Source organism: Scyliorhinus canicula, chromosome 6, assembly GCF_902713615.1.
Source record: "Scyliorhinus canicula chromosome 6, sScyCan1.1, whole genome shotgun sequence".
In the NCBI taxonomy this organism is placed as follows: Eukaryota; Metazoa; Chordata; class Chondrichthyes; order Carcharhiniformes; family Scyliorhinidae; genus Scyliorhinus; species Scyliorhinus canicula.
The window spans coordinates 222,542,119-222,558,374 of NC_052151.1; the positions used below are offsets into that span (position 1 = coordinate 222,542,119).

General features: G+C 42.6%; 1 protein-coding gene across 1 annotated transcript in view; it reads left to right on the top strand.

The window, feature by feature from the left end:
* LOC119968046 (solute carrier family 43 member 3-like) overlaps positions 1-16,256 on the top strand; it is a 66,009-nt gene that overhangs the window by 28,645 nt on the left and 21,108 nt on the right. The window contains exons 7-10 of the mRNA XM_038801144.1: positions 3,230-3,369; positions 12,513-12,805; positions 13,977-14,144; positions 15,924-16,043. Coding sequence (XP_038657072.1) covers positions 3,230-3,369; positions 12,513-12,805; positions 13,977-14,144; positions 15,924-16,043 — 721 coding nt within the window. The remainder of the gene's footprint in view (positions 1-3,229; positions 3,370-12,512; positions 12,806-13,976; positions 14,145-15,923; positions 16,044-16,256) is intronic.

Below are 16,256 nucleotides of genomic sequence, written 5' to 3' on the forward strand. Positions count from 1 at the left end.
GGCGTCGAACATATGGAACCACAGAATTCCTACAGTGCAAAAGGAGGGAATTCTGCCCATCGAGTCGGCACAGATCCCGTAGAAAAATCACTCTGTGTAGACCTAGTGCTCCGCCATTTACCTGTTGCCCCAGAACTCCACGTAACCTGCACACATATGGACTATTGGCGGAAACTCTAACTTCCGGATGAAATCCACGCAGACACAGAAAGAATATCAAACTCCACACAATCACCTTAGGACTTAATTGAGCGTGTTTCCGCTGTGCTGTAAGATATCAGTGTTGTGTCGCCCCACTCAATCGATGAGAGGTCAAAGTCTCACCGCACGCCATTTCCACGTTAGCAAAAACGTGTTTCGGCCATCGGTTCTTACTGGTGGGAATCGGGGGTTCCATTAGAGAGGATCCTTCCTTTGGAGATAGAGACACCACAGGGTTCGCGTGCATGAGGGCGAAGGAGTGAATAGATCGGCACGGAGATAGCGCGCAGAGGGTTGTTGACACTGAGGGAGATAGAGAGGGAGAAGAAACAGCGTGCATACTGGGGAAAGAGGGGCAACTTCGAAGCGGTATAGACGAAAGGCAGAGATGGAAAGGGCCAGACATCACTCTTGAAGGACCAGGGAAGAAAGGAAATGCAGAACAGTTTGGCTTGCAGGACAGTACTGCTGAGTCAGAGTCAGGGGATCAAAGGGGAGCTAGTGAAGAGAGATAGATGGTTTGAAAGGGGAAATGATCGACAGCGCGAGAGAAAGAGATATCTGCATGCAGGTCACGGCGGCAAGAGGAGAAGAGAGAATAAAGTAACAGCTGCTGGGGAAGAATACTAGAGAGTAATGCAGCATTGGGTCAGACGTGATCAGTTCTTAACACTCACTGCTGACCGAAGGTATTCGAAGTTTCAGTAAGCGATCATTTCAGGAGTAGTGGTCATAATGCTGTAAGTTTTAAGCTGCTTATGGATAGGGACAAGAGTAGTCCACAGGTGAATGTGTTAGACTGGGGGAAGGTTAATTACAACAGCATTAGGCAGGATCTGGAGAATGTTGACTGGGCGAGGCTGTTTGCGGGAAAATCAACATCTGGCATGCGGGGCGCTGTCAAATGTCAGTTGATTAGAATTCAGGACCGGCATGTACCTGTGAGGATGAAAGATAAGGGTGGCAAGTATAACAAACTCAGGATAATGAGGGATATTATGAATCTTGTCAAAAAGAAAAAGGAAGCATTCGTAAGGTCTAAAAATGTTAGGACGGATGAAGCCCTTGAAGAATATATAGCAAGTGGGAAGGAACTTAAGGTAGGAGTTAGAAAACGCGGCATGGTAGCACAGTGGTTAGAACTGTTGCTTCGCAGCTCCAGGGTCCCCGGTTCAATTCCCGGCTTGGGTCACTGTCTGTGTGGAGTCTGCACGTTATACCCGTGTCTGCGTGGATTTCCTCCGGGTGCCCCGGTTTCCTACCACAAGTCTCGAAAGTCGTGTTTTTAGGTAATTTGGACATGCTGAATTCTCCCTCTGTGCACCTGAACAGGCGTCGGAATGAGGCAACTAGGGGATTTTCTCAGTAATTTCATTGCAGTGTTAATGTGAGCCTATGTGTGACAATAAAAGATCATAAAACGAAGGCTAAAAGGGATCATGAAATGTCGTTGGCAAACAGGATTAAGAAAAACCCTCAGGCTTTTCATACATTTGTAAAGAGCAAGTGTATCCAGACAAAGGGTTGGTCCATTCAAAGATATTGGTGGGAGTCTATGTATGGAACCAGTGGAAATGGGCGAGATACTAAATGAATGCGTTGCCTCAATATTCACCAAAGGGAAGGTATTGGTGGATAAGGAGTATAGGGTTAAGTGTGGAGATCTCCTGAGTCATGTTGATATTAATAAAGAAGAGGTGTTGGGCATATTCAAAAGCATTAAAGGAGATCAGTCATCAGGGCCTGATGGCATCTACCCCAGAAAACTGAAGGAGGCAAGGGAGGAAATTGCTGCGGCCTTGACAGTAATATTTGTATCCTTATTGGCTACAGGTGAAGTTCCAGAAGACTGGAGAGTAGCCAGTGTTGTTCCTTTGTTTAAGAAAGGCAGCAGGAATAATCTAGGAAATTATATGATGCTTAGCCTTACGTCAGTGGTTGGGAAATTATTTGAAAAAAAATCTTAGAGACAGGATTTACTCACATTTCGAAACGAATGGATTTATGAGTGATAGACAGCATGGTTTTGTGAAGGGGAGGTCATGTCTCACTAATTTGATTGAATTTTTCGAGGAGGTGACAAAGATGATAGATGAGGGAAAGGCAGTAGATGTTGTTTACATGGACTTCAGTAAAGCCTTTGTCAAGGTACCTCATGGTAGACTGGTACAAAAAGTGAAGTCACACGGGATCAGAGGAGAGCTGGCAAGTTGGATACAGCACTGGCTTGGGCAAAGAATGCAGAGGGTAGCAGTAGAAGAGTGTTTTTCTGAGTGGAAAGTTGTGACTCGCGGAGGTCCACAGGGATCAGTTCCAGGACCTTTGCTGTTCGTGGTGTATATAACTGATCTGGAAGAAAATGTAGCTCGTCTGTTTGGTAAGTTCCCAGACGACACAAAATTTGCTGGGCTTGCGCATAGTGAAGAGGATTGTTAGAGGATACAACAGGATATCAACAGGATATCAACTGAGCAGAAATGGCAGATAGAGTTTAATACCGACAAGTGTGAGGTCTTTGGAAGGTCCAATGCATGTCGGAATTACAAAATAAATGGTAGAACTCTTGTGAGTACTGACCGGCAGGGAGATCTGGGTGTGCATGTCCACCTATCACTGAAAGTGGCAATGCACGTGGATAAGGCGGTCAGGAAGCCATTCGGCATGTTGGCCTTCATCGGTCGGGACATTGAACATAAAATGTGGCAAGTCATGTTGCAGCTGTACAGGACCGTAGTTAGGCCTAGGTATAAAGTGCGTGGGGGAAAGTTTTTTACACAGAGGGTGGTAAATGAATGGAACGCGCTGCCTCGGGCGGTGGTGGGAGCAGGTACGATAGCGGTATTTAAGGGACATCCAGACATATTTATGAATTGGGTGGAAATGGAATGATATTAATTCCGTAAGTGCAGACGGTTTTAATTTAGGCAGCTATCATGGTCGGCGCAGGCTTCGTCGGCCGATGGGCCTGTTCCTGTGCTGTATTGCTCTTTGTTCCTGTTTAATTTTACCCCGTATCTCTTTTTTGCAGGTTTTGCACGAAGCTGGTTTTTCCCTAATGTCCATGTTCTTGTTCATTGCCTCGCTCAGCACCATTCACATCCTGCGGACATTATTTCTGCTTCCTCGGACACACATTCCGTATCCACTACCAGAGCGATACACCTTTGGGTAAGTAGGAGAGGAGGAGGTTTACTTTTCAGCAAAATCCAGGCATTTGTCTGGATCAGATATATAATTAAATATACTAAGAAGCGAGTTCCAAGTTGTAATCTCCCTAAACAAAAACAGAAAATACTGGACAATCTCAGCAGGTCTGACAGCGTTTGTGGCGGCAAAAGGGAGCCTGCATTTCGAATCTGGAGGGCTCTTTGTCAAAGCTTTGACAAAGCGTTAACAAAGAGTCTCTTTGACAAAGAGTCATCCAGACTCAAAACGTTAACTCCCCTTTCCCTCCATTCCACAGATGCAATCAGACTTGCTGAGATTTTCCAGTATTTTCTCTTTTTGTTTCAGATTCCAGCATCCACAGTAATTTGCTGTAATCTCCCGAGATGTTTTTGGGATATGCACGGAACAAGAGATACCCAGGATCAATTTACTCAATGGTGACTAGTGAAGTGTTATGGCGTGCATATGCGAGATCTGTATTTAAGATTAATTACACAGGAATGAATTACACGCTAGAAGTCTGTCAGTGGTTTATAAAATGCTTTGAACTTTGAATGGCAGTTTCCTCGGAGATAGCCACAGGCTGCAATCTAATTGTAGGCTTTCACTTGCTGGCTAGGGTAATGTGTTAATGCATAATATAGTTAGTATACCCTCGGCAACGTATTGCATACAACAATTTAGAATGTAATGAAGTCATTTTATGATTTGATGTGCATAAAGTCATTACCCAGCGAGTGTGTTTAGCGTTGAATGTGCATCCTGGGGTCTGGTGGTGATCTACATAATCAGAGCTGGGAACGTATAACAGGCCAGTACCTGATCGAAGTGTACATGGCGAGGAGCAGGTAACTTAGTTTAAGTTAGAAACTAGAATCGAATAAAACATCAGAATTGCAGAATGAACAATTAAGAGTACAATGTCAATGACTATCATCATTATCGTCAGTTGATTTGTTTATCGGCTAAAATCTAAAATATTGCTCTGGATTTAAGCTTTTTTTAGTGGATTACAGGCTGGAATTCAATCACGCTTTTCGGGAGTTGGGAGGCGGTTATGGGGGTGAAAATATATCAAGCAACAGAGACACAAATCAAAGTTAATCGAGGGGCTGCGAGTTTCTTACATTTGAATCAATGTTAGAAACTGGCTCGATACAGACTGGAATATCAAGCTATTGATGGGCTCATCAGAGAGGTCGAAAGAAACGGATAACTCAGTAACTGAGAAATAACATACTGAATGGAATCTAATCTGTGGACTGAGAGGTTTTATATATATATATATATATGTTTGTCTTCTGTCAAGGATCCAGATGTGGTTTACATGTTGAATAACAGCTAACAGAGAGTTAAATGTTGCAAGCCAAGCTCAGTGCTTGGCTGGTACATTTATTGAATAACATGCAAAATGGACAAATGGTGAGTTAATGGATGGGAAGCAATGGAGACGTTCACAGTTTCACGGCATTTAGGTTAACACACAAGAGGAAGCTCCTCCGAGATTGAAAGCAAATTTCTTGTGGGGTGGAGTATATATGGAAATACATAAACCCGAAAATGAGTTACAAACTTTCTCCCGTCGATGGATTCGAATTGTTTACATATAGTTGTCTGGGAGTGATTTCGAGATTGGAATATAATCCACGTTGTCCACTGAGTTTAGACACTCAATAGCTGATGGGCAGGCGTCAATTGCAGCTTGAAATTGTAAAAGTTTCTGTGTACCTTATAGATAGAATAACACAGCGCTGAGAGAGAATTGCTGGATGTATTAACATCATATGGATGTGTCTCCTTTATGTAGAGTGAGAGCTGGAACTGGCAAAAAAACACTAAAATCCATAATACAATTAAATTGAGGGATCAAACTTGCTTCTTCCTGGAGTGATAGAAATGCAGTAGAGTTTCAGTGGAATCGCATCAAAATTCTCTGCAGAGTAACATATGCTAGGAAGTAAGTTACTACCTGTAATTAATGTGAGGTGTGTGAATGCTACAGATGGAGAACAATTAATGGCATCATTGAATATAGTGCAGAACGAGGCATTTCGGCCCATAGAATCTGCACCCATACTTCACAAGACCACCATACCTAGCCCCAGAAATCCCACCTTACGTTTCAACGCTTAGTGGTAATTTAACATGGCCAGCCCAATTAGTCTGCACATCGTTTGACTGTGGGAATAAACGGGAGCACCCGGAGCAAACACACGGTGACAGAGAGAATGTATAAATTCCACAGGGACAATCATCCAAGTTCGGAAGCAAACCGGTGTCCCAGGTACTGTGAAGCAACAGTGCTAACCACCCTACCAGCGTATCCCTCGTATTTCGATGTGATGCTTCGATTGGGTGTCACTTACGTAATGATCCCGACTGCACTAATTACGACTGGCAGTCGTTCTTAAATAATCAGTCGACAGTGTGACTCTGGAAATTTATGCTTGCTGGTTGGTCTGCACACTTAGAGGGCGACATGGGAGACTGATTGAGAATTTTGAAGCACGTGGAATTCAAGGAATCTTGCCAAGATTCATCCTAAACAAGCTTAGTAATTGGACACAGGGTGGTGGAGTCCGGTGTACAATCACGTACCACACGGATCAGTGTTGCATCTCTTAGTGTTGTTACACATTTAAATGATATAAACGAGAGCATGGTGGGGGGGGGGATAATGACAAGGATCGCAGATGACACCAAGATCAGTAGGATGGTTAACAATGAAGAAAAGGGTCTGAGGTTGCAGGAAAATGTAGTTGCCAGGTGGGCCGAGAATTGGCAAATGGTGTTTTACCCTGCACAGCGCGAGCCAATGCACTTTGGAAGGTGAAAGAGGGGAAGGTAGTATCTATTGAAAGGCAGGACATTAGGAAGCTCAGACGAAAAGATGGATTTTGACATATTTGTTCATAGATCCCTGAAGGTGACAGAGAATTTGAATATTATAGCTCAGAAGGCACTTGTATCAACAGTAGTGTCTTAGAATTTAAGAGGAAGGATGTTTTGTTGGTGCTCTCCAGTACATTGGTAAGGCAACAGCTGGAGGGCTGTGTCTAGTTCTGGTCACCTCACTATTTAAAACAGGTGATTGCACTCGATGGGGTACCGAAGAGATTCACAAGCATGTTGCCGGGGATGAGGCATCTGAGCTGTGGGGAGAGGGGTGATAGGCTTGGATTGTTTTCCTTAGAACAGAGAAGGCTGAGGTGGGATATAATTGAGGTGTAAAAGATGGCGAGGAGTTTTGGAGGTTGAAATAGCAAGCAGCTGTTTCTCTTGGTTGAGAGGTCAATCACAAGCGGGCATAGTTTTAGTCTAAGGACGGGAGACACCGAGGGGACATGATATAATAAATAATCGAGAGGATGGTGGGAATCTGGAATGCACAGCCTGGAAAGTTAGTGGTAGCTGGATCTCTCACAACCTTTGAAAAGTACGTGGATGGGCGCTCATAATTCAATCACATGCAAGGATATTAGGGCAAGTGCGTTCCAGTGAGTTGGGCGTTAGATTAAGGGTAGCTATTGCTGGCGAAGAGCCTCTTGGCCGAATGGCCTTTTCTGCGTTGGATGACTGTATGACCCAATGACATTATTTTCCTGATGTTGAATGTAAATGCTGGTTCTGCACTTTCCCGTTATGGAGTAACACCACCCACACCAGAAACAAAATCATGTCATAGATATATGTCTCCGAGCAGAGGTTAGTTGATCTGAACCCTGTGAACGTACAAACATGCAAACTCGATAAAGAAGTTGGCCATTCAGCCCCTCGAACCTGCTCTATTATGGAATAAAATGAGAGCTAAATTGTTCCTGTTGAATTCCTCATTCATAATAACACGAAATAATCTTTGGTTAGATCGCTGAAGAATATTTCATTCCGCCTCTGCCTGAAACTGTTCAATGACCTTGTTTGCAAGGTTTTCTGAAGAAGTCCAGAAGTCTCCCAGACTTATAGAGAATCAAATATCCTCCGATATTTCTATCTATTTCTGCATTCACTGAGAAGAGGGAAGATTATTTCCACTTTCAGATTGTCAATACCATTCCGGAATTCAGCAACCTTAGTCAAGTCAGTCCCTGTCCTCTGCATTCCAGCAGAAACCAATCCAGATTAGCCTATCCTGATAAGGCAAGTCACATTCCTGGAATTCATTTCGTAAATGTCATTTGAACCCCAATGCATTTACTTAATTCCTTCATCAAGGAAACAGTATTCGTGGTGCCATCTCAACAATGCCTTAAATATCTGAGGTATGCCAATCTGATTGTTTATGTACCAACTCTCTCCTTACAAAATAGTGCATTCAATTAGCCTGTTGATTTGAATGCTGCGCCGACATGCAAGCGTCCTGTAACTCGTACACGAGAACACCTAAATCACTCTGCAGCTTCGCGTTTTCAGTCATTCCCCGTTTTAGTAATACTTTGTCCTTTTTGCTGCCTCCATCCAAACTGAGCAACTTCACACTTCTACACGTTATACTGTATCCGGCAGGTGTTTTCCACTGACATACACTGACAGTTTGCATCTGCAATCGCATGTATACTTCAAACAATACTTTCCTGACTACCATTCTGTCGACTGAGAATTTATCATGCTTTTACTTCCATCATCTAAATAAGTGATGTTAATTGCAAAGACTTCAGGGGTCGCATTCTGTCAATGAGGTAACAACACCTTTAGCCATACCATCTATTTTCTGTCCAATATTCAATCTCTGCCCAGGCGAATATAGTGGAGGCATTGTAATGAACTTTTATTTGTGTAATTACCTATTGTTAAATTGTACATAGTTAAATATTTTCTGGAAATCTCATGCACCAGGTTCTCCTCTATCTATATGACTGATGTACTCCTTCCAAAATCACCAGGAAATTGGCAAAACCCGGTTTTAATTTCACAAACCATGCTGACACTTTCTGAATAAATTGAGTGTTTTTTCCTTCTGTGTGTCTAGCTACAATCTTATTAAACATCGATTCTCACCTCCCCCGCCCCCGCAAAGAAATGTTTTGAAGCGAACGTTTTTTTTATTTCATTGTGACTGTTTCTCGGTTACATAGGTTATATTCACCATTTTCCAGCCAGATGGAACTTAATGCTAATCAAGGGATATTTGGTAAATTAACAACAACACATCGACTAACTCATTAGCCACATGTTTATGACCTTGGATGAATTCCATCTGGGCCTGGATATTGTCAGCTGGCAGCTCCTTCAAATTGCTCAGCACCACTTCTATAGTGAGTGTAATTTCACAAAATTGCTCAACTACTCCTAATTTACAGTTATTGCCAGATTAATATTGAAGCTGTGAGTATATTATGTGTCCATTCAATTCGGCATTTCCGTATTAGCTCCCAATAATATGAAGTTCTCCCTCTCTGGGGAACCAATATAAATTCTAGCTATCACCTTCCCATTTAAACACCTGAAAAACCCTGGTGCGATCCATCAGTACACACCAATAAAGTTTCCTTCATACTCTCATATATTTATCCTCATTAACAAGCTATTCATACGATGCAGTTCTTTCTATTCTGAGAAATCATCTGATCTGCCACTCATCTTTGCCCAGTTATTTGTTTTTTCCGTCAATTTTGGCCGTTTCACTAACTTCTCTACTTCAATACGAATGATCGGACATTTATTGACATTTGTCTTGAGTGCATAAACGCACTTTTTATAAGTATTCTGAAATATCCTGCACGAGCATGTGAACATTGGAACAAGGAGCAGAAGGAGGTCATTCAGCCCCTAGAGTACTTTTAACTGTTTAACATAATCATGCCTGGTCATTTGGCAACATCAAATGTGCATTAACCTACCTGTGCTAATCTATTACCGCCTTTATCAGTAAGATTCTATCCGAGTCTGCCTATAATGTTCAAGACTCTGCTTCTACCAAAGTTTTTGTGAGAGAGTTCCAAAGACTTACGACAATGACGATACTGGACCAGATCCTAATTTTTGTTAAGTTACTTTCGAGAATCCGCAAACATGTTGCTATTTGTGAAATTCTGAGGAAGGGATACTTCAACCCAGGAGTAACGGTTCTCATCAATAGGTATATCTTATGCCTCCAACAAACTTTAATTTAAACAGAAAAAAAATATTTACATCAGATAAATTGGTTCACAATTATCATTTGAGCAGTTCTTAAAAATAATAAAAATATTAAACTCAACCTGCATCTGCCACTAAATATACTCCAACAAAGCAGAGTACACTTCAAAATCCTCTCATAAATAAAATTGGCAATCAGGGGTTTCTGCTGTTCTCTATATGCAACATTGGAGAGAGATACTTTCAGAAACAACCTGAAAACCCTTATGTTTGTCGGATTGAAATCCCAGGGCAAAATTGCTAAAAACTTCAGTCAGACCTGGCTCCTCCAAATCATGTCGTCATCTCTATCCCACAAATAGATCTCATGACCTGCTTAGCTAGGAATAAACACCTTCATTCATTAATTATCAATATCCAGTGACCTCCAAAAACAAAAGTAATGGAGCAAAGAATTGCTTAACGTCAAGGATTATCTCTCTTCTACGATACCTCAGTTACAGTTGTAGCGGAGTCACTGCTCATATTTGAGCACTGGGCTGGTTTTAACATTACCACAACAAAATATAATTGATAACAATTACTACATTCATCACACGACAGGTTGAGCGGATAACTTCATCTGATTTCCGCTTTTATCGTGTATCACTTATTTTCAAAAAGTGATTCCCTAGGTCTAGATACTCCTGGAAGTGGGAACAACCTCGGTGTATCCACAATTTCCAGCCCCTTCTGGATCTTATACCATTCAATTTGTTTAAATGGCCACCGTTCTTTTTTGTTTCTTTATTGGGGAGCCTCGGAAACGATTTCACATCAGCTAAGAGGTCTCAGTTTCCTTAGTCTTTCATTGAAAGTCCAGCATTTGTCATCCATTCCTTTGTTCCCATGAACTGGCATTACTGTGTCATTTCAGGGAGCAGTGAAGTGTACAAAATCATGTTGTTGGTCCCAAGTCTCGTGTAGATGTGATGAACCTGTGGATTCCAGATATGTTGCATTTTCAGCATTATTGGGAGTCAGGGTTAAAGGTCTGGGTTAGTATTTGACTGCTGAAGTCACGTGTTAAAATTATCCTGATTAAAGGATTTTGGGAACGAGGGTGTACTAAAGGTATCGGAAAAGTTTGATCGAATGCAGTTTGGTTTGTATTAATGATGATTCCCGGCAGAGATAATTGGATTTCAGCTTGTTAAAATGATTTAGTTAATAAGTAGCTCAGTTATCAGACATTTTACAGAAAAGAAGGACGGTCGAGAGTTGGCTTATCGTGTTGGCAGACGACAAACATCTCAGTTTAACTAGAATACATACATGTAGCCATATTAACAGTTCATTTCCACGCCGACAAGGAGTGTATCTGAGTGGAAAGAAGCTAAAACAGCTTTTGAAGAAAGGCAGTCAGTGTCTGCCTGGTTCTGAGAGGATTCAGGTCTACTCCAAAACAGTGTGAAAATCTCTCTCTTTCACAAGTAGAATCTCTCTGAAGCAGGTATTCCCGAGTAATAACTGTTTCAGCAGTGTCTTGAGAACTGAGATGTTTTATGGTTGTTTGTGTGGGAATAAGGATGTCAGTTAAGGGTTACAGTAGTCGCTATTAATTTATATTGGTTAAGAGGCAATTGTAAGCTAATTTCAGGTGTGATGTTAACGATATGTTTAAAACTCCGTTGATAATGCGTTTGTTTTAATATACCAAAGCACTATTTATTTGTAATATCACTCCTGTAGAGAGGTAGCCTTACGTCACATTCCTACAATTGTCATGGGAATATCATTTTAAGAGAAGTTGTGTCTGCTCAAGTAGCTGCAGTGATATCAGAGTGTGGGTGGAGCTGAGCTCTGGCTCTGCTTTTAAGCTTCGCTTTGAGGAAAAGCGAGGATGTCTGTGTTTCTTAGTTTTGTTTTGGTGTTGGAGCTGCAGCCAGCCAAAGAATGAGTAATTTTGATCTCTCTGCCATCTAAAGCCTATTTAGATCATTTGGTGAATTCAGCGTGTAGACGGTTCTCAGTAGAGGATTTAAACCTGATGTCTTTCTTTAAAAAGGGTTATTTTTGTCTCATGGATGTTGCAAGTCTTACAACACCAGGTTAAAGTCCAACAGATTTGTTTCAAACACTAGCTTTCGGAGCACTGCTCATTCCTCAGGTGAATGAGTCAGTTCTCCGAAAGCTAGTGTTTGAAACAAACCTGTTGGACTTTAACCTGGTGTTGTAAGACTTCTTACTGTGCTCACCCCAGTCCAACGCCGGCATTTTCACATCATGGTTCTTGAAGGTAAGATTAAGAGTTACATATAGAGTACTGTATTCGTTGGGGGATTTATTCGTGTTGACAGTTAAGATGTTCACTGTGGGTTTATAAAGTGTTAACTGGTTTCATAAATAAACATTGTTTTAATTTAAAAGTACTGCAGATTCCTGGTGCACCACACCTGTAAGGTATGCTCGTGTACTCCCCATACCACAATCTATTCAAAGGTGTGGGTCAGATGAAGTCCATGATACACTTTGGGGCTTTCTAAACCCTGGCCCATATCACTAAATTAATATAAAATATCTAGGTGTCTGTCCAGTGTCCGGGCCACTGTTCCTGTCTGGTTTTGGTCCATAATACAGACCAGGCCAGTATATGGAGGTGAATGTCCTTTCCTTTACTGCGCTGCAGTGTATGCATTGACGCTCTTTCCCCTGCTGGGTGTATCCACTCGGTGCTCTGTGTGCCCGATGAGAAATTATCTGCTCAAGTTGTTTCTGTTGTTTATCCTCCAGCTCTTTTTGCCCCTCAGCTCCGTTCTCTTTGACTTTTGATTAATCCCCCCCCCCCCCCCGTTGCAACTTGTATGAATAGTTGACATATCTCCTGCATATCCCGCCTGTTTCATTTAAAAAAAGCATGCGCCGAAAGTTGCATCAGAGCAGAACCTGTGGTTAACCAGTAATTGTTGTGGAAATATACATGCCTGCTTTTTCACCTGAGGAAGGAGCAGTGCTCCGAAAGCTAGTGTTTGAAATGAACATGTTGGACCTCTTACTGTAACCAGGAATTGTTTGCTTTGGTCGGACAGAATCAGCTGTAATACGCTGGCACTGCCATCATTCAGCCTTGAAGAATCCACGTCAGGCCAGGTGGAACCAGACCACAGAACAGAAGGAAATATTGGAGAGAAAGACGGGACACATGATGAAATGGAAGGAGATATTGGACACGGACACGGGAATATGGAAGCAGACGGCGGAGAGAGAAAGGTAGAAAAGGAAAGAAGCTCTCTCTCTCGCTCGAAAAACACTGAGGGAGGGAATGGTGAGATGCAGGAAGAGATGGACATGATTGGTGCTGTCACCCCTAATGCAACCGAAGGTAAGATTCCCTCCTCCCCCTCCTGTCTAGTGGCATCCCTCTTCATTTACCTCCCTTGCCTTTATTTTTTCTATCTATCTCTTCAGAAATGTCCAGCATTACTGTCCATCCGCTCTTCATTCTCCTCTACCCGGCATTTCCAGTTATGTTCCTCCACATCTGCTGCTACTTTTCCGATGTTCTAATCTTGTTCACTGAATTCTCCTGCGAACCTTTATAAACGCTTTCTAAAAATATAAATGTACCACTTCCACTGGTGACTCATCAGCTGTACTGCTACTTCCTCATAATTTCTTCAATCGTTTTGTTAATCAAGCTTTTCATAAAAAAACATGTTGACTGTCAAATCCTGCAGTTATTTTGTACGATTCCTGTTGTAACGTTGTTTAATATAAACTCAAGCATTTTTTTGTCCACTGTGATCAGAGGAACAAGTATATTTCTATTTCCCGTCTTTCTCAAAGAGGAGTCTGACATTTGCCACCTTTCAATCAACAGATACCATTCCAAAATGGGTAAAATTTAGAAAGATTACAAGCAATGGCACTGTTCTCTCTGAAGCCATTATACACAACAGCCAACAATGTTGATCTGCAAATTGCGGCTCTTATCTATTTTAAGAGACAGGAATTCCCACAGTAGTTTTAAACTGGTCTTCTTGTCCTTAATTTACACTAACTTGTTTGGTTTTTTGCCTTGTCAGCTATCTTGTTCACCATTAATTCTGGGAGGTTGTCCAATTTTTCTCCACATCCACAAGCACCAAGTATTCGACTCGTTTATTTGTCAGTTCCCTCTTCCCCATTAGAGGTTCGGGAGAATTCGGTTGTGATAGAGCCACATTTTCTTTCCATAATCATTTACTTATGTTTTCATGCTGTTTTGTCCCTTTTCTGTGCTTCTCCCGAGTTTCCTCGAATATGCTATCCTCCGAGTATTTCTTTTTCACACTCAGGAATTATGTCCTTTAGATGTTGGACAGAGATAAATGAGATTAAGGAGGTGAAATGCTCGCCCAGAAACCCCAGTCTCTGATCTGCTGGTGTAGCAACATTTCTCATATGGCTGAAGCAATTCAGTATCAGAACATTGGTAACACGCAGCATGTTGATAGTGGGGGTCTTTTGGTCACAACCCTGTCTTCTTTGTTTCTTCTGCCCCACCGCTGCAGGTTCAGCAGGACATGAGGAACAGATTCCTACCTTCAGAAGCTGCATCTTCTCCACAATATTCCTCACCCAGCTGTTCTGGCTCTCCATCATGCAGCTGCAAATGGCTTTATTCATTGGTACCCTAAACCCCATGCTCACCCAGGCCACCGGCGGTGACTCTGTGCAAGGTACTGAGCACTGAGAAGTAAATGACATTTGCTGAGGGTGGAGGGGGTACCAATACGGGTGACCAACAGAGTGAAGAGAATGGGCAGAGGAAGTGTGAGCGAATGGAAGGTAGTGAGAGCGAGAGGTCAGTGAGATTTTGAGACAGAAGAAACAGATGGTGATGAAGGGGTTGAGCTGGGGAAGGACAGAGCGATGGAGCGGGCGATAGGGGATCGATTGATGAAGAGTTTGGATGAAAGGCATCAGGGCAGATACCGTGGCGGAAAGATATATGGGTATCGAAGGAGACCTGATAAAATAATAAATGTCGGTTGCTTAGGGAGAGGCAGCGGGCCAAACATTACATGAGGGAAAGGTAAGGGAATTCCTGCATGAGAAACAGCAAGGTAGATGTTTGCGAGACAGCGAGACATGGAGACAGAGGGGATAGACAGCAATGGGCCGTGTGAAAAGGAAGCTGGATGTGAATAGGTCTCAGCGAGGGGTAGATATCAGCTGGATAATGTGTGGGAAAAGTGACAAATCAGGGAATAATTAAGGAAAATAGTTTGCCGCCTGGAAACTGCGGGTAGGGGGGAGAAATGTAATGGCATTTCGATGAGTGGAAGAGAGACAGAGGGTGAAGATGGAAATTAATCGTTCCTTGGTGTGGGAAGAAAAGCAAAGAGAGCGATGACAGGAGTGATGCTAAGGGATTTAGGGAAAGGAGAGAGGAATGAGATAGAAAGGGAATGGAGGGGAGATATGAAGGGCAGGCAGATAAATTTGGCGCAGAGGAGAACAATATGAGTGATCGACGTGAGCAGAGAGTGAAGAACGGGTGAAGGTTAGAGTGAGACAATGAAGATGAAATAGGTAGTGTCCAACAGAACTGAATGATGGGACAGCCTTTCGCTGTGGAAAGATTTCACTGGCGAAGCAGACGATACGGGAGGGAAGAGTCAGTTGGGAGCGAGGACACATCTTTTGAGACTTTAAGTGGGAAGTGAAAGTACAGATAAAGAGATGAACAAGTTCCCAGGAAAAGGTGAATGAGCGAGTAGAGAGTGCGAGTGCTGGGAATGATCGCACGATAATATAGAGTGCTTGCAAAGAGGGCAAAAGAGAAAAAAGTGAGATGCAAGCTGAAGAGACGGGATTGAGGAGGGACAGCGAATGCTGATTAAGAGGAAAGGTGGAGAGAGAATAGACAGAGAGAGCCCGTGGATGCATGTAGCTGTACACAAAAAGAAATGTACCCCACACAACGCCAAGACTCATATTCCGGCCTCATCGAGACTCATACACCAATCCACACTGAGGTACGTACTCCACCCAATACCGATACCCATACAGCAGCCCACAGCGAGGCTCATACACCAATCCACACTGAGGTACGTACTCCACCCAATACCGATACCCATACAGCAGCCCACAGCGAGACTGTTCCGTACGGAGACACATATCTCAAATTACATCTTTACTCACAACCTAGTCAACATGGAGGTTCGTAGCCTAGTCAAGAATGAGACACATACTCCACCCAACAGCGAGACCCATGCAGTAGGTCACGGCGAGGCTCACAGAGCTGTCCACACAGAGCCTGATAGCTCAATCCACATCTAACTACATATCCCAATCACAAACAGCTTGAAAGAATGACTAAACACGATCTCAAAATTAATTTCGCAAATAAAGAAGCCCCATAGGAGAACTGAATCGAAAAAATAAAAATGTTATTTGTTTTGAATGTTCTCTCTCTCCCTCTCTCTCTCTCTCCCTCCCTCTCTCTCTCTTAGTTAGCAGGTTGACAAACGCCTTTGCTTTCACTCAGTTCTTTGGCATTTTTATTGCACCTTGGAACGGTTTGATTCTGGACCGGCACAGACGCAGAACAATATCGTCATCCAGTTTCAAAGGTAATCCAAATGTGCTCATTCAGCTCTCTTTCAAGCACTCGTCTGTTCCCGCTCTCAGAAACTCCAGTATGAAGACTCAGTTATCTCGTAGCTAGATGTAATTTTTACCTCCCTCTTAACTCCGAACAAGCAGCTTCATCCCAGTGACATATAATCTACTTGTGAATACCAAATTATAGATAATCATATTATGAACATTCGGTTCCCTCATCG